The 18,740-nt window shown below is 38.3% G+C and overlaps 1 protein-coding gene across 1 annotated transcript in view; it reads left to right on the plus strand.

The window, feature by feature from the left end:
* KMT2C (lysine methyltransferase 2C) overlaps positions 1-18,740 on the plus strand; it is a gene marked incomplete at both ends in the record, with an annotated part of 185,447 nt that overhangs the window by 136,782 nt on the left and 29,925 nt on the right. The window contains 11 exons of the mRNA XM_079538074.1: positions 1,292-1,411; positions 3,873-4,003; positions 5,509-5,695; positions 10,322-10,426; positions 12,038-12,175; positions 12,329-12,361; positions 12,445-12,558; positions 14,894-15,032; positions 15,277-15,491; positions 15,608-15,681; positions 18,230-18,412. Coding sequence (XP_079394200.1) covers positions 1,292-1,411; positions 3,873-4,003; positions 5,509-5,695; positions 10,322-10,426; positions 12,038-12,175; positions 12,329-12,361; positions 12,445-12,558; positions 14,894-15,032; positions 15,277-15,491; positions 15,608-15,681; positions 18,230-18,412 — 1,439 coding nt within the window. The remainder of the gene's footprint in view (positions 1-1,291; positions 1,412-3,872; positions 4,004-5,508; positions 5,696-10,321; positions 10,427-12,037; positions 12,176-12,328; positions 12,362-12,444; positions 12,559-14,893; positions 15,033-15,276; positions 15,492-15,607; positions 15,682-18,229; positions 18,413-18,740) is intronic.

Below are 18,740 nucleotides of genomic sequence, written 5' to 3' on the forward strand. Positions count from 1 at the left end.
AACTTTAATGAATGCATTTATTGGATGGAATTCATTTATTTTAATTAATCAGTGCCGTCAACTGTTAATTATTCTGTGGAATAACTTGCGTCTTGAATGCAGAACCTCTTGAGCTGTCTCTTGACAGAGGAAACCTAAGTGATTGTGTAGCAAGTAGCTCTGATTCTTTTAGGTCTCGTTCTGAACCTAAGATAATAAGTAAGGTGTCCTTAGACAAAGGCTGCCTTTTTGAAGAGCCTCTACATCACACTCCTCAGTGTCTGTGCTACTGCTGCTTTTGTTTTTCATTATGCAACCACTCACTGCTGTGGGATGATAAGCAGATTGTAGTCATTGCAGTCACAAATACTCTTTCCAACGGACACACCCATCCTCCTTACTGTGATGGCCATATCCTCTGATTATGAAGATAGCAGAGAAAGTTTCACTTGCTTTCCTATCAGTAGTTAAACAGCTTTCTACCACTATTTTCCCGCCCCAGTGCTGTGCAAGAGCCGTGTCTCAGAAGGTCAGGCCCATGTGCATTCTGCCTTCCATGATGGGGGCACCATATGGAGATGGCAGTGCAAACCCACAGCTCTTAACAGAGAGTTCCTGTTTCTCTGCAACTAATATATCTCAACAAGCCATTTATTTCCACTGACTCGTCCTCAAGAGAAGAGAGCTTCATTTGCTCAGAGTGATTTTGGATCATGAGTTGTTAAGCAGCCATCTGTTAGTTTTCTGCAGCCAACAATTTCCCTGAAAAATTCAACAAACCTGAGTTTGATGCATGTATGTACCTATAGACCAACTGTAAAGGACCAGGAGCACTGCAGTCAATCATTAGTGAAGGATTCTGGAGTTTCAGCCAGTATCGTGTTGGTTAATTATCTTTTCATTATGTGGTACAGCCTTCTAATACTGTCATTTGCAGTGGTGAGCTCTTCAGAGCAATTCGAATTTTCTTATGACCCCTTAATGTTCTTTAATAGGTTTCATTTAGTAGATTGACTAATTTTAGCAATTCATCAGCTTGCCAAGGGAGGAGAGAACCAGCGTCTGAAAGTCACCAGGTTTGGTGATTTAATCTTCTTGCAGATGTATTAAAGTCTTAAAATTCTGATCCTTTCTGATAATTACATGTATACCCACTGAGACATAAAAATTAAGAAATGAGAATCCTCGGGCACGTAGGATTTGTTCATCTCTAGATGCAGTTGTCCCTTTTACCTGCAGAATAATCTTGGCTCTTATTCTTGCTGTGAAATACAGTTTTAATCAGTATATTGAAATTTTGCTTCCTTTTTAGGTATTGGTGGATTTATGGTACGTCAAAGAAGTCGTACAGGGCAGGGGAAGACTAAAAGATCTCTCTCTAGGAAAGATTCTTCTGGGTCCGTTTCTGAGCAGTTGCCTGGCAGAGATGAGGGTAAGTGCAGAAATTTGCTTTTAATTTTTTGTTCATGCGTAGTAAAGTGAAAAATAGTGCAACTTACAATGTATGGTACTTTCTGGAGATGGAATGTGAAGGAAGCAGGTTTTAGTGTTTGTTGTGATGACTTTTTTTAATGGACTGAAAATACTAATTCCTACGCACATACAGTTTTGGCAGAGCCCATGATTTACAGAGAAATAGAAACAATTGCAGGCTGTTGTTAAAGCTTAGCAGTGTGAATTGTAGGGACTGTTATGCTGTGTCAGAGCTCTAGCTTAGACAAGTAGAAGGTAGAAAAAAGTGTAAGAAATGAGGAAGGATGAGAGCAGTTCTTCTGATAAGCCTTCCTTCAGACATATCTGGATCTAGAGTTATCTTCTGGATCATGAGTTTAAATATTCACCAGTGTTGCATGTTGCACAAAGATATTAGTGCTTTTTTATGTATCTGATTATGCTCTGTGAATCCTGTACTAGTGAGCTCAATGATATTTTTATTGTTCTATGAAGAAGTAATTGCCTTCGTTCATTTTAAACTGGATACGTGAGAGTTGTTTCGTAAGATAATCTCACAGTTTTACGTTTAAAAAAATCAGTATTAATTTGTAATACTCTAAGATTCTCTAGCTGTGTCATCTTTCCCTCCCTTTAGTTGTCATCTTTTCCAGGCTGAAGACTCCTACTTAGTTAGGTCTCTTTTCTCACCATGAAACCACTCTGGTGCCTCTGATATTTTAATATTCAGTGGATTGGGCATCAAACAAGAAGTCAGGTGTTGCTCCTAGGACTTATTCTCGTGCTTGCTATGTGTAATTACACTAATTATTTCATCCATCTGGGTTTTTATGCACTATATAGCATAGATATTTAGGTATCACTGAGGTGAGATGTGGAATGTATTTAGTTCAGTCTGTTATTATCAGTAGAAAGAGGCAGCTGCTTCTGGAAATTGACTGACACTATCTTAGAGGACTCTGGCCTTCAATTTCTGCTGTTACTCCTTCCTGTTTGCTGAGCTATTCAGTTTGAAACATGGTGGAGACCTGCATTTACTGCAGTATGTAGTCAGTATTAAAACCTAATAGATTTTTTTCCTTATTTGCTTTTGTAGAACTACTTTATGAAGTCAGCAAATCATTGCAATCCAATGTAGTAGCTGGATTTCCAGTTCAGAAAAAGAGTTTGCTTTCTCTTCACTATTGATGTTAAAGATACATTTTCCTGCTTTGTAAAAACTATGATATGCTGAGTTGTTTTAGGTACTGCAGATAAATTTTGCATTAAAAAGTTTCAATTCATTCATAGGTATTTTCTCCTTTGAGTTAAAAAAAAAAAAAAAGAAGTGAAAAAGGTTGAAAAGTTAATTATTCATTCTCAGAAACGTTCTCAGTAACAGTACAATGCTTGTTGTTCAAAAGCAACATTCTTCAGTTAAACAGTTAAGCTTCTTGCTCAGGCACAATTGCTTGTTAAGAAAAAAATAACTCAGAAAATCTTTGTATGTTTTTAATCATCATGGCTTGCCGGGAGCTTCCTCATCAGCCTTGCAAGGGCACTCTTGCCATGTCCTGCTTCCTTTTGCTGCAAAAGCTCTCTCTTGAACAACACAGAGATCACAGTGGTGGTGAGCCTCAGTTTACCGGCTGTTCTCTGTGTATGGTACAAGAGATGACTGTAGGACAAAGTGTGGCAGATTTTACTACATGAAGTACTTTGTAAACTGACTTCCCCAGATCATTAACTCCTTGTAATTAGCTTTTGCAAGGGAGAAGTGGAGGACTAAAAAAGTTTAGTTCTTCCCCTCGTGTTTTCACTGATGTGTTGGATTAAAGCGTTGAATGGTTGATCAACACACTGTTCTTTTGTGTTCATTAGGAAAAAGTGCAGTGCAGCTTTGTATTTGGTAGCTGAATAAAAATGTAATTTTTATTGAAGGACTTCTTTATGGATTCCTATTTTTTGATCTGTGCATTATTTCTACAAGTGATATTACAGGTTTTAAAAAGTGGATTGTACTTCTAATTTGTAAGAAAGATTGTTTTATAAGTAGGAAGGTGATCAACATGTAATTCAGCAGCGTAGATTTTGGAGATGCTGCTTCAGTAGAATCCTCTTTCAAGCTGGTTGAATAGTACCTATAGTTTTCTCAAATGACCACATTTTTAGTTTGGGTTAGAGACAGAAAAATTGAAGCTTTACCTACAGGTGATAAAGTGTGATAAGATCATCATGTGGCTACTGTCACAGATGACATTTTTGACTTCTTGAACCCAGACAGATGATCAGGTTCACAGCTATCAAGATGAAAGTCACCTTTAAAAGATACCTAGAGAGATATTCAGGTTAATTCAGATAACTGAATGCCCTCAAACTGATAGCAAGATTTGCTACCACTCTACCTTTTGAGAAGGACCCAGAGTGTTTTATTTATTTGTTCCTGAATGTTACTTTTACAGGCTGGACAGAGCAGTTGCCTGACACTCCAGTTGAGGAGTCTACCCCAGCTTCTGAAAGTACTGAGAAAATAAAAAAACGTTACAGGAAAAAGAAGAATAAACTTGAAGAAACTTTTCCTGCCTACTTGCAGGTAAAACTTTTGCTGTGCTTTGTGTGTATAAACATTTACATACAAGACCTTTGTGTTTGTTGAGTCATAGGTCATTCAAGCTGTATTTCTTTTCTAACTACCAATTTTTCACTCAAATGGTTTTGCACTTGGGCTAGAAGAGTCCCAGGCATATATACAGACTGGAAGGAGCAGTCCTTGAGAGTAGCCCTGCAAAGAAAGGACCTGGGAGTCCAAATGGTTGAAGAACTTAACATGAGCCAGCAGTGTGCTCTTGCAGCTTGGAAGGCAAATGGTATCCTGGGCTCCATCAGAAGAGGGGTGGCCAGCAGGGACAGGGAGGTGATTGTTCCCCTCTACTCTGCTCTTGTGAGGTCCCATCTGCAGTACAGGTTTGGAATCCTCAGTACAAGAAAGACAGAGAGCTGTTGGAGAGGGTCCAGAGGAGAGCCACGAAGATGATCAGTGGACTGGAGCACCTCCCCTATGAGGACAGGCTGAGGGAGCTGGGCTTGTTCAGCATGGAGAAAAGAAGGCTGCAGGGCAGCCTTCAGGCAGTACCTGAAGGGATCCTATAAACAGGAGGGGAGTCAACTCTTTGAAAGCGTAGATAACAGCAGGATAAGGAGAAATTATTTTAAGTTGAAGGAGGGAAGATTCAGGTTGGATGTCAGGAGAAAGTTCTTTAATATGAGAGTGGTGAAGCACTGGTATGGGTTGTGCAAAGAGGTTGTGGATGCCCCGTCCCTGGAGGTGTTCAAGGCCAGGTTGGATGGGGCCCTGGGCAGCCTGGTCTGGTATTAAATGTGGAGGTTGGCGGCCGTGTATGTGGCAGGGGTTGGAGATTCCTGATCCTTGAGGTCCCTTCCAATCCAGGCCATTCTCTGATTCTGATTGAAAAATTTACTAGAAAAATTTCTTGAAAATTTACTAGGCTACCCATGCACTCAGGTTTAGGTGAGTGGTAGCTGTTGCACAGTATTTCAAATGTGAAATATATATTTAACAACATTCAGTGTTTTGTTCCTCCATCTCTGGTTGGATGATTTTGTATTAGTTGAAATCCAGCCTTTCACAGTTCTGGTTCTGGTTTGTCATGAGCATTTTGTTCAGTCATGATCAAGTTGTTCAGTAGTATTCTTCAGCTGTCGTTTTTCTGCCGAAGAAGTACTCGAAGAAGTACTACGAAGAAGTACAAAACCTTTTTGAGATATATTATGTATTGCTGCACACATTTTTGTATGTTTGTAGAAACACTGTATTGTTACAATTTCTGTGCCATGCATATGTAAGAGGGCTTGGAAGTTTTGCTGTATAATTTGAGGTGTGAAATTGAGGCAGTTATGCAGAGACTTCAGGTAAGTGGTAAGCAGCATATCCACACCTCATAGCATGGAAGAAGGACTGCCATACAGGATGGAGTGTGGAACTCAGATCAAAATCATCGATGTTTTCATTTTAACTTTGCTGTTTGTGTACCTTTTTCAATAGATACAGTGTTTTGAATCATTTTGTCCTCCTTGCAGGAAGCTTTCTTTGGCAAAGATCTACTAGATACTAGTAGACAAAACAAGATGAGCCTTGATAATTTACCTGAAGAATCACTTCCAGTCTCATGTAAAGCAAATTTGGCCACCAGTTTCCTGGATCCTTCATCTGACCCTCTTCTTAGCTCAACCTCCACTCCAGCTCAGGCGAAACTGGGACATCAAGGTACACAAAGCTGAAGTTAGTGATAACTGCTAGTTTGTTTTTGTTACAGCTTGAACTCGTCCATGATTTTCTTTCAAAGTGCAACTGTCATCTTTTTTAGCATTCTGTATGTTAACTGTCCTTGCAAAGTAACATTTATAATGAGTTGTACCCAGCTCCAGGACATTGCTTGTATCAAAAGGAGCAGTGGATGGAATAATCAGAACTTGATACAAATCTGAAAGTGTTTGACAGTAACATTCACATCTGTAAAATTCATGAAAATGAACTCCATCCAAGAATACATGTACAAATGCATTATAAGAGAATACAAAAACACTCTAATTAAAAAAGCATTTTTAGAAGTGTACTGATGATTAGTCAGGTAAGTATCATCCACCTTTCATCTTATTTAAAGTGTTAGATTCTTTTAGGCTGCCAGTCTCCTCTCTTCCTCCTGTCCTTTCTGAACAAGAGAACCCTTTCAAGGTACAGTTTATAGCCCCTGGGTAATCTTTTGGTTTTGCTTTCTCTTGCAAAACTTTGCTGGAGATTTTATTAAGAAATCTGCAGATAGCCAGAGGGTTACAAGTACTGCTGAAAGGACAGTGTCATGGAAAGGAACAATTAAAAACTTTACTGTTTTCTCCACATACTTTTTTTTCTCAATGGCTTGTAGTATATGCTCTGTGCTAGAGGTGTCTTACCATTCTGTATTTTTTTTTAACTGCTACTGGTTCTTCTTTATGTGGGTTAATTTGTCACACTTCAGTTTATCCTCGCATGTTTTTCCATCTAAAGTTTCCAACACCCAGCAGTGTTTTGCAGAGAGATCGTTTATTTGAGATTGTTACATAGCGAAAGCCTGCTAAATGAAAAGCAAAAGGCTGTATTATAATTAAGCATTGATTGTTATACACTGGAAATTGTGAGTAATAGAGAATACAAAGGTTACATTCTCCTTAAGGGGAAACCACTGAAAAAGAAGTGTTTCAAAGTCTTTATTTCATTGGTTCCAACTCTGCAAGAAAATGTATTTACAAGGACATTTTTTCACCTCGGCATACTTTGAAGGAACACAGATTCAGAGGTCTTTTTCAGCATATCAAACTGCATGATTGAAGTTATTAATGTTCATGTAGTATGATAGTATGAAGTGTTAGAATTGTACAAACTTGATACTTATGTAATGTTCTATTTTTCCAAGAAAAAGGAGATTAAATAGGGAGAATTTTTTAAAACATGTTCTTTGAATAAACAAAGTTGTAAAACTTCATAATTTCATCTTATTTTTATATAGAAATAAATTATAAGGATGTGGTTATTAGAAAATAAATAAATTACTAGCAACCACTGAAGTGGATAACCTACTGTCTTTCCCATTTTATATGAGAGGCTCAAAGGACAGTATTTTCTGGCCATAGGAATGTTCTCAGCAGTGATATCTCCAGTGTTAGGAATTCAAGCCAAAACTGTGTCCAGACAAAGCTGTTTGTTGCAGTTGGAGAGCCAGCGGGTGAAGTCATCTGCCAATTTTGATCGGCTCCAGTGCCATTTTTCTTAACTCTGCTGCTGTGACTATGTGGAAGACAGTCATTTCCACAACAGGATCCACGTGTCTGGAAGAGCCAGATGCAATTAGAGTGATGGAGACCCTCATAAATTTGCTAATTGTTGAGCTAGCAACAGTCACATTGTCCCTTCTGGCTAGCATTGAAGAGGAACTGGTGGTGAGAGCAGTAAAAGAGCACCTGTGCTATTTTCATCAGTTTGACACAGACCTGCTTTGTTCACTGCACCAGGAGGTGGTAGGAGCATGTTGTTGCTGTGTTATTTTCCTGCAGTGCTTTTTGTCACAATGATTGCTAACTCGGTGAGAGTCCATGCTTAACTGGATAGATCTTTCCCACAAGGAAGTTGTTCTTCTCTGGGAAACTCTGATTGATTGAATCCAGAGATAAGGGTTAGAAAAAGTTCATCTTCCAAAGAGCTCTCAAACATCTGAAGAAGTTACTGAATCTGCTTTGCTTTTCAGCGTGTATACAGGGCTGAGGTTAACAGTGTTGTTAACAGTTATGTGTTAGCAGTTAACAGTGATGTGTTCAGCTTCCTAATGAATTTACAGTGTATTTCAATGACATTCTGTGACCATTTATTCTTAGAGCTTCATTAAGGGTAGCCAAAGCTTTGGCCAGTAGTGATGGCAGCCAGAAGAGTGTTGAGTCTTCATTACCTTACTAGTTAGTGGTTACTATGTTTGAAGCTCTGATTTTTGTCTGGTAAAGAGGCTGCAATTTGTATCTTCAGTTATAAGACTAATCTCTCCCATAACATGAATGGCACACCAATGTAGTGTATTTTACATGGTCCCAAGCCTTAAATTCATTTAAAAGAGCACTGGAGCAGAGTGCAGAGGCTTATTTGCTGGGATCGCCAGGTCTCCAAAGTGCCTGGCTCATTGGTGAAGATGATGATCTGTACATCCTGAGTGCTCTGGGGACTCCATGTGTCACTCTTGGGATTCTTTACCTGGCTGTGTCTCATTAAAAAATAAATAAATAAATAAAATACCTCTTGGCAAGATGTATTCTGTGAAGGTTCTGCAAATGAGAAGGAATGCTAAGGGAATTCTTCCTGGACAAAAAGAGAGGGGTCTGCACAACTGATTCCAGTGCTGCTGGGGTATTTTGTAACTAGGTAGGTAGTGTTTGATTAAACACGTTAGGGTGGCTGCAGCCTTGGGAGAGGCATTTTTATTCTTTGAACATTTAAAGTAAATACATCAGAGGAGTCGGGATCATGAGATTAGCAGTAGCACAGTGCTCTGTTAGAGATCCTGCATTACAAGCAACTTATTCTCCTTTTAGCCTTGTCTTAGCTTACATCTCAGTTCTGAAGAGTCAAATTAATGAGCAGTATTGAGCTATTTATTTGGCAGCAGATGTCAACCAGCTATTGATTGTGATCTGAAGCAGCTGACTAAAGGGATTTAGTTATTTCCAAGATAATTAGCACTCGCTGAATTAAAATTGGCAAAAAAGAAAAAAAAAAATGTTTTAGATGAAATGTATAGTATGAAACTTATGGATCATGGAGCCTAGCCTCCTCTGTCACTGGCCCTCGGTATCTTTATAGTCTTAACCAGCTCCATTGTGATAGCAGTTAGCTTTTTTACAACCTACTAAACTCATTGGAATGCCATTACAGAATCTGATTGCCTTAATAGTTAGAAGCCCTTTAACTTAAAGCCTGAATTTATTCACAGTCAGTTTGTAACAATGGATGGTAAACACTTCAGTTACATTTTTCACCTTAGTCCTTTTTGGCTATTTAGTGTATTTATATTTAAATTAGAAGTTGAATTATTAGGAACAGTTTTCAAGCTGTGGAGAAAAACACCACAGCATCCAATACTGCAGAAGTACTGAAGGCTACTGATACTGTCTTGGTGCTTCTTTGGTAAAGGCTTTTTTCTCTTTAGTATTTATTTGACTTCAGACAGGAATTCAGTTAAAAGACAGATAAAGTCAGTCCTCTGCCGACCAGCCAAGTGAAGATATTAACTGTGTGCACTTGGTGTTAGATACCAGCCTGCGTGATGAAGTTGAACCAAACACAGCAGCCATGTGGAGAAGAACTTAGGGGTCCTGTTGGATGAGAAGCTGGACATGAGCCAGTAGTCTGTGCTTGCAGCCCGGAAGGCCAACTGAGTTCTGGGCTGCATTAAAAAAGGGCTGGCCAGCAGGGAGAGGGAGGTGATTGTCCCCCTCCTCTCAGCTCTTGTGAGGCCCCATCTACAGTACTGCGTCCAGGCATGGGGACCCCAGTACAAGAAATATGCTGAGCTCTTGGAGCAGGTCAGAGGAGGTCACTAACAACAGCTTGGAGAAGAGAAGGCTCTGGGGAGACCTCATTGTGGCCTTCCAGTACTTGAAGGGAGCATATAAACAGGAGAGGGAATGACTGCTTACATGGATTGATAGTGACAGGACAAGGGGGAATGGTTTTAAATTGAGAGAGAGGGTTTAGGTTAGATATTAGCAGGAAGTTTTTCACACAGAGGTGGTGACACACTGGAACAGGTTGCCCAGGGAAGTTGTAGATGCCCCATCCCTGGAAGCATTCAAGACCAGGCTGAATGTGGCTCTGGGCAGCCTGGTCTGCTGGTTGGTGACCCTGCACATAAAGTAGATGATCACTGTGGTCCTTTTCAACCCAGACCATTCTATGGTTCTATGATCTCTGTTCTCTTGCTGTTAGCTGTCTCCTTTACAAAACACTTTTTTTGACTCTTTGCCTTCATAGGCTTTTGTATCTTAAATACTGAGTTCTCATTTGATCTTGTGGTGCTTTTTTTCCCTTAAGTCCATCCAGTCTCCCTTCCACATGACTGATTCACATTATCGATTTTACTATACTCAGAAATACTGAAGAATTTAGGCTTCTGAACATGGCTATAGTACAAACAAGTGAGACTTGTTTCTCACTTCAGGGCAACCTGCAGAGCATGGCACACTAGAAGGGCTCTTTTAGCCTGGTAAATCTATATTTGAATTTAGAGCACAAGCTCTCATTTATCACCACAGTCGCATTTAAACATTTAACAATTGGCCACAATTGGTTGATTTTATTTTGTTTCTCTTACAGGTAGCACCGATGACCCCTTAGCTGATCTTTCTGAAGTCTTAAATACTGACGATGATATTCTTGGAATCCTTTCTGATGATTTGGTAAAGTCTGGAGATCATTCAGGTGTGTGGGTTTATGAGGTCTCTCTGGTGTTTGCTTTGTTTTTCTTCTCTACATTATAGATGTGGTTGTTTTATACCTATGGATTATGCTCTAGGTTATTTCAGATACAGTTTTCATATTTTAAAAACACCTTGGTTTGAGATGATTTTGTTGGCTTCTACCAAAAAAAAAACCAACTGAAAATAAAAAGCCAACAAAACAACCATACAGCCTCTTCAACATTTTGTTTTACCTGTCTCTTTGCTTTGCTGCTTAAGAGAGAATAAAAGTAGCTGCTGTTGTCTGTCATACCTGCATAGCTTTTTCAGCATGAAGCTTTTTCTTTACTTTTGTTTTGTTTTGTTTTCATGTTATAATCATCCATTTTATCTGGTTTGGGTCCTGTAGGTCTTGATTTATGCACTTTCCAGGTTGAGAACTCACCCTCCCCATTTGGTAAGAAACTAAACAATGGATGATCCATGGTTAGAAGTAGTCACCTTTCCTAGTGACTTTAGCTGAAAGAACTGCATGTGTAGAAACTAGCATTCCTTTACTGTGTCACTAATTCATGCTTCCATTTTCCACTCTTTCTGTATTGTTTGAGTCTAATGTGACCTCTGCACGCTGCATTTAGTGAAGTACTGCATAAAATTTTGCTGCCAGTATTTGGAAACCTTCCTGAGGTTTTGTTTTTCATGATACAAAGCCATGTGTTTTCTTGCTGTCGCTGTATAATATTACTTACAGAAGTAGTGTATTGTTTTTATCATAGTGGTATCTTTAGTAAATTACAAGCATTTTAACAATGTGAATATATTAAAGCATGAATAGTTAGATTGATATCTTTTTTCCACTGGATATCTTTTTTTCTACTGGATGATGATTCATCAGTTTACGTAGTACACAATTTGGCAATAAGTCGAATGGCATGTTTCATTATTTTAAATTTATTTTTATTTGGTGTTTAATACAGAGATATATTTTAAATACTGAAGTGTATAGTTTTATTTTCAAAGATGTTTCTCTTTTGAGAGTTATATTGGCATGTAAGGGATGCTATGAAATTTATATAGGAAGTTATGTTTTGTCAGGATCAACAAATCACTAGTTGTAACCTACAATATTCAGTAGTTGTTCTTGAAATGGAAACTATTGTGAAGAGTTTGATACTGAGCACACTTCAAGAACACTTCGGTAGATAATTTAATGTAATATGTAAGAATGTGTGGGAGTGAAACTGCAGGTACACAATAAAGCATATTGACTGCTAGCGTGATTGTTTTTAGAATGTGAAAAATAATTACAATGAACTTTTTACTGAGAACTACATGCTTCAGAAGATGCTGTACCTGAAGTCAGTTGTCTTATTTCAACACAATTTTCCCATTCTTCCAGTTGCATTCCATTCAATCAACATTCCTCAAACAATACAGTAAACTGGAAGTGTATAGCTGGGGGTATTTGTTTACTTTTCTCTAATGAACGTTTTCTTTTTCCTTTCCTTTCAAGTTTTAAGGAAGTCTTCATTTAGTTGATAGCTCACATCTAGAGAAAAGATGTTTTATACCTTTTATTCTCAATCAGTAGATTTTGGTATTTGTGTCTAACTTTGTATTCTTCCCTCCTTAGCTGGATTGGACATTGGTCCCATCTCTGATGATCCTTCTTCTCTGCCTCAGCCAAATGTCAACCCAACTTCACGGCCACTGAGTGAAGAACAATTGGATGGAATCCTCAGTCCAGAACTAGACAAAATGGTCACAGATGGTAATTTTTTGTTGTTCTTGATCTACTCTTCTGGAAAATGCTTTCTGTTGTTGAACTCACATTGCTACCCACGTACTGCTACTTTCTTGCTTGCAGAATTAATTTTATTGCATTGTTTTATGATTACTCATCCCATATTTTTAATTTGCACAGGTGCTATTCTTGGCAAATTGTACAAAATCCCAGGTATGTACTCTAAATCTGTGTTGTCTTCTACAAGATGCAGTTTATAAGCAATGCCAGCCAACTCATGCACAGTGTTTTTGCAGAGCTGGGAGGAAAAGATGTCGAAGATCTGTTCACAGCTGTCCTAAGTCCAGCAACCACACAGACAGCTCCTTTGCCACAGCCTCCACCTCCACCACAGCTAATGTCTTTGCACAGTCAGGGTATGTTCATTTGTTACTTCTAAAAACAGCAGCTTAGTCAGGAGAGTTGTGCATCTGTTAAATACTGACATGAAAGTAGGGCATGTCTTACTTCCTGCTATTCTTAACTCATGGAAGCTGATGTTGATAATATATGGAACATTTTTCTAAAACTGCTTGAAAGGCAGCATGTGATTCATGTGCAGGTAAATGTTGCTAACTTAAATATACTTACAGTTATTTTGGATTTGTGTGATGTGTTGAAGCTTTTATTTAAGCTGGCACTTTCATATTCTAGAAATTGTCTGCTATAAAGCATGTGTTCTCTTCTGCGTTTGCTCTTTCATTACCTTTGAGTACCTCCTCAAGGGTAATAAGAAAGTCTGTGTGACAGTGATTTGCTAATTCTTAATTTCGTTTAGGGAGCCTTAATTTTGTTTAAGAATTCAGTTTAGCATGCTAACTATTCCTATCCAAATAATAAAGAGGAGGCTAAGAAGTTTTGAAATACATCATTTATCCTCTTTCTTACTATTAAGATTATTATGAATTGATACAGCATATTGCTACTGTTATATTGAAAGCATGAGGCAGACTAATTTGACTTGTTGTTGCTACCAGTAGAGCAGGTTTTTAGGGGTATGTATGAGCATAATTAGATGCATTCTTTTCTCATCAGACATCACCATTAGTGGGCTTTCCTTGAACTCAAGTAAGGAGTGCCCATTCTGCAATACTGGTACTGCAAAAAGTGGTATGCAAATTGATTTCACCTGCCAATTAATCATAAGAAGAGAAATGATCGGTTTCCTAGTTGGTTGTATTTCCATAAAAAGGAAAGATGACAAAAATTATTGGAAAGGAGGCAGTTTAAATCAAATAATGAGGTGATTTAAAGCAAAAGATAATGCAGGTATCAGTACCAGTTTCCTAGTTGTTTGGGTACTTGGAGATGACTTCAGCATTTGAACTCTGTAGGATTGTTTAAGGTTCTCCCTATGGGAATTGCCGCAGTTACGAAGTTTTAGATTTACAACTTGCTCAGTTACTGTGTAATGATCCACATGTTTCTATGAGATACATGCTTCAGTAATGGGAAAGCTTGTATCAAGTCTCAGCAATTTCAAATAAAATTAACACTCCGTTCTCATCAAGACTTATTAGCCTCCTGCATGAATTAGAGGCCTGGCTCCTGCTTGCTTGCCAGGTCTTCACAGTTACAGCATGCTATGAGATAGCATATTCTCTTAAATGCTGTCTGATGAATTACTTTCATCCCAACTAAACTTTTCTGTGTAGTTTATGTCACCTGTAAATAAGAAGATAATGACCTCCAGCATGGGAGAATGTTTCAGTGTGTTTATATATTCTCTGTGAATATATAGATTTCTGATCTGCTGTTGTGCTTTTAGGAAAATATTCAGAACACAGTTATGATTTCATTTAAGTGACAGGGACACACAGGTCAATGTTAATTCTGTATAGGAACATCTGCAAAGACCATCTGCTGGTATAAATCTGCTCATGCCACGTTTGCTTAATATTTTGATCAAATAAATAAAATATTTGCCCTCATATCGCTAGGCTGGACATTTAATTACAGTGATGATGTTCATTTGACTAGGTGTATCTCTTTATCAGTTACAAATTCCAGAGTTAATAGATAATGAAGCTTACTTTGGTATGCTGCTGTCTCAGAAGAGGAAGTGCTTCATTCAGGTGGTTAATCATAACTGTGTAAAGACTGAAAGCAACTTGATCCATGTGTGATGCTTGGCAGCAGCATGGATTTTTCTCTTCTTTGTTGCAGGGCTGTATCTGGGTATAACAACAAAAATACAGACCACTAGCCTTTAGGAATGTACATCAGTATGAAGTGTGATATGGCACTGCAGTGCAGGCTAGAGCAATAGCTTTGGAAATCCCATTGTTAAAAAAGCCTTAATTTTTTAGACAGAAATAGATCTGCACAGGGATGTGATCTGGTAGAACAGAACACAAGCTTATAGCAAACCAAAGTAAATTGATTTCAAAATCTTTCCAAAACTGTAAGGTCAGTACTGGAATGGGCTGCCTGGGGAGGTGGTGAAGTCACTGACCCTGGAGGTGTTCAAGGAATGTTTAGAGGTTGTGTTGAGGGATATGGTTTAGTGAGAACTGTTGGTGATGGATGGATGGTTGGACTAGATGATCTTGTAGGTCCTTTCCAACCTTACTGATTTAGTGATGCTATAGAACTTGAAAGCAGTTAGTTTTCATTAGATGAGGCATGTCTTCTTCACTACACTTCTGTCCTCTACTTCAAAAAGTATTCACACTTCAAAATAATAATTTAAAATTGTCATTCTAGGAGAGAGTGCGTTTCCAAGAGTGCCACTTATGAATGGTCTGATTGGCCCTAACCCTCATCTCCCTCATACAGCTCTGACTCCTGGAGGTGGCCTGGGCACTTTCTCTCCCATAACACAACAACCATATGCTGATACCAGGTATGTTAAGATGGGAAGTCAGAAACAGCCACTGCTTAGCATTTATTGCTTGGATGATAGTGGTGTTATTAGTACTGTGATACTGTTAGTGTTTAACTGATTGGTTATTGAGAGCTACTATAAAAACTATGTTTTTGCAGTCTGCTGGGTATTAAGATAGCAAGCAGAATAAGTACTGTGCTAATTGTTTTTGTATATTGAGAGAAATCTATTTACAAAATAAAACTCCTTTTTGATCTCTCAGGGATAAGAATCCAGCATACAATCCAATGGTAAGTGATCCAAACAGCTCATGGGCACCATCTGCTCCACCTTTGGAAGGTGAAGGTGATACAATGTCCAATGCTCAAAGAAGCACTCTTAAGTGGGAAAAAGAAGAAGCATTGGGTGAAATGGCGACAGTAGCACCTGTTCTCTATACAAATATTAACTTCCCCAGTCTAAAGGAAGAATTCCCAGGTGAGTGAATTAGCAAAATTAAATAGTATGTGGAAATTTATACATCTTTAGTTGAAATAATACGAAATAAACTTATTAATGCCTTTCATATTAACTGATTTTTTTTACTATTGCAGACTGGGCTACAAGAGTGAAGCAGATTGCAAAATTGTGGAGGAAAGCAAGCTCGCAGGAGAGAGCTCCATATGTGGTAAGAAAAACCACCTCCTTCATTTGCAAGCTTTCAGCAAAAACGTATTTCCTGTGTGGGATTTTCCTTTGTTTTTTTAAATACGTTTAGGGTTAGTGGAAGTTCACTTGCCTTTCAACCTTGAAATAAACTACAGTAGTATTGTGCAAGATAAAGGCATTAAATGAGATGAGAATGTTTGTTCTCACTGCCTCTTTGCTACATTTGATTTGTGCCTCAAGCCTTACATGCCCTTGTCTCCTTCTGCATAGGACCTCACCAGTTTCTTCATAAGGATAATAAAAAACTATTATGTGACCTTCCTCTCTTTTATCTTCCTCTCTCATTAGTGTTTGCGTTCTGGCCCCATTTGAGTTGCTGAAGTTGTTCACATGTTGAACTACCAATTCCAGAGGTAGCAGAGCTTCATATCTCTACTTGGCTCATTTTCTTTTATTCCTCTGCTCTTGCCTTACTGTTCCCCTCTCTTATGTCTGGAATGGAAATGGTATCTTTTGATACCTTCCATGTTGTGGAGAGCACAAGCAACTCTGTTCTCACCAGAACCATTCGCTTTCTTCACATTTGGGCCAAGCAATTTCAGATACTTGAAGCAGCTGCCTGGAGTACATGAATGCTGATTCCTGATTCTGTAGAACTGCCACTGAATTGGTGACCCTTGTACCCTATTGACACCTGTTGTTAAAGCCTCTTTTTATCCAAACCTCAGAACCTGTATTAGTTTCATTGTTCTTGATCTAGACAACCATTGTTGGTGAATGTGCTTTCCTTTCATATGCTGTTAATCTTCATCCTGTCCTGGTTCTTTTCTTTCTTTCATCACAACAGCAACTTGGATGATTGTTCTCATTTTCGCTGTGTAAACTTCTGCAGGATTATGTGTTCAGTCTTTTCCTTACCCCACGCCCAATGTTTTTCCAACATGGTCTTGTTAATAAACAAATCTGATCCCCATGTACGTATGTTGATGGCACACAGGTTAGCAATACCAACATGATGTCTTCCAGTCCAAATTAAAAAACAAACAAAAACAAACTTGCTGACAGCTTTTAGGAGATGAGTTATTACTCCAAAATCAGTGTGAGAAATGCATACCCAGACCAAGGGTCTTGATCTTTCTGAAACCCTTGAAACAATCCCTCTCTGTATCATTTAGTTACTGTCTTTATTTTGCTTTTTATTCAGACCTGTAACTTCAGCAACTTTGGACCTCTATATCATTTCTTGTATTTAATCTTGAAAATTCTTTCCATGCAGCATTTACAAGAAACTATTGACCTCAAAGGATAGGCTTTTATCCAGGCATTTATCAATTTACTATTATTGCTATTACTGAATGCTCCTTCCTCACTGCTCTGGAAAAATGCAGTCCTATTCTAGTGGATACCCAAGAAATAGATGCAAAAATTATTTCCTCTCTGTCTGCAGAATGGGAACACTCAGTTGCACAGACATGTGCATGAGTATTTGCATAGTACAAAGTAGTTGTTTCCTCTTGTTTCCTCACAGATGTTACAGTTCATGCACTCTTACATTGCGGCTGTTTCTATTGTACGTAGCATTGTGCACACAAGAAGCTGCTTGAGTGCCTGAACTGAGGAACTTTCAGCTGAGAAGGGATGAAGGCTACCTTAGAAATAAAACTAAGAAATGTGTCTAATAAAACTAAGAAATTTTCACTGTAGGCTTTCTACTTTGCTTACTTGCATAATCTTGACACTTAGAGAGGAAATGGCAGGAATATTACTGCTGCCCTGTTGCTCTCATCTGTGTTACCGCACCTCGTTTCTTGTTGGAGGGAAGAGTTTAAGCTTTTTCTACCAGGCAGTCACCACTTGAAAACTGAAAAAAAAGGTAAAAAAGGTAGAAAAGATATGAGGAGTTGATTCAGCAAAGGAGTCACATCCTATATTGGTGGTAAAACAGACCCTTTGAAATTTCCATTAGATGTTTTAAAGTGTCAGGATAGCTGTGAAATGCCTCATTGAAGAGGAATTGCTGTTCTTTCATCCAATTTTTCCTGATGCACAAGCCCATATCCTATGTTTATACTACTGACTTAACACAGATTGAGATCTATAGAGTCTGTTTAATGGAGTAGACTGTATTTTTCTTGTCATTGAAGTTCTTCACATTATTGGTCTTTATTGATCCAAACTATCATCTGCTGTACTCACATCTTCGGCTTTCAGACCACCACAGTGTGCAGTTTGAAAGGTATATTGGTGAGATTCATGCTTTTTTGGCACAGCACAGTACCTGAACAGAGACTCATAGAAAACCTCTACTGCTGACAACTCCTTAGTTCTCTCTTTGTGTTTTAGTTTAAATGTAAGATTTCTAAAGATAATGAAGTATTTTCGGTTTGGGGTTTGTTGTAATAGTAATAGTAAGGTAGTTTTCACAAGCCCGTGCGTATTTAAAAAAACAAAACAAAAAAAGTTTTACAAGTAATTTCATTTTAGGTTTTGTAGGAATAACAGATGCAGTTTTCACACTTAGCAAAAGAAAATGAGACTAACTACATGTCTTTTTTCTCTTTCTTCAGCAAAAAGCCAGAGATAATAGAGCTGCTTTGCGCATCAATAAAGTACAGATGTCAAATGACTCCATGAAAAGGCAACAGCAACAGGATAGCATTGATCCCAGCTCACGTATTGACTCCGACCTCTTTAAAGATCCATTAAAACAGAGGGAATCAGAACATGAGCAGGAGTGGAAATTCAGACAGGTGTGTTGCATTTAGGGCTTTTTGTCATTTTTCTTCCTGCCTTTTATTGCATTGTTGGAATCTTGTTTTAATAAAATCAATTTCAGTCTTTCTTTGTAGAAGAGTATAAATTCAGGTGTTGTGGAAGAAAATTGGTGTTATCAGAAAGGAAGCTGCCTGTAAATGCTGGAAAATTTTGTTGGAAAGCTTTGACTCTTAAATCTTAACCTACTGTGGAGATAGGTTATTCTTCCTTTGTATGGCTAGCTGGTGCAGTGGTTTGTTTTTATATACCCTGTATAGCAGTAACTTGTGCAGCTTGCTGCTTCAAGTTAGGCTGCTTGTCTCT

The sequence above is a fragment of the Tetrao urogallus genome (assembly GCF_951394365.1).
Source record: "Tetrao urogallus genome assembly, chromosome: 7".
NCBI lineage: Eukaryota > Metazoa > Chordata > Aves > Galliformes > Phasianidae > Tetrao > Tetrao urogallus.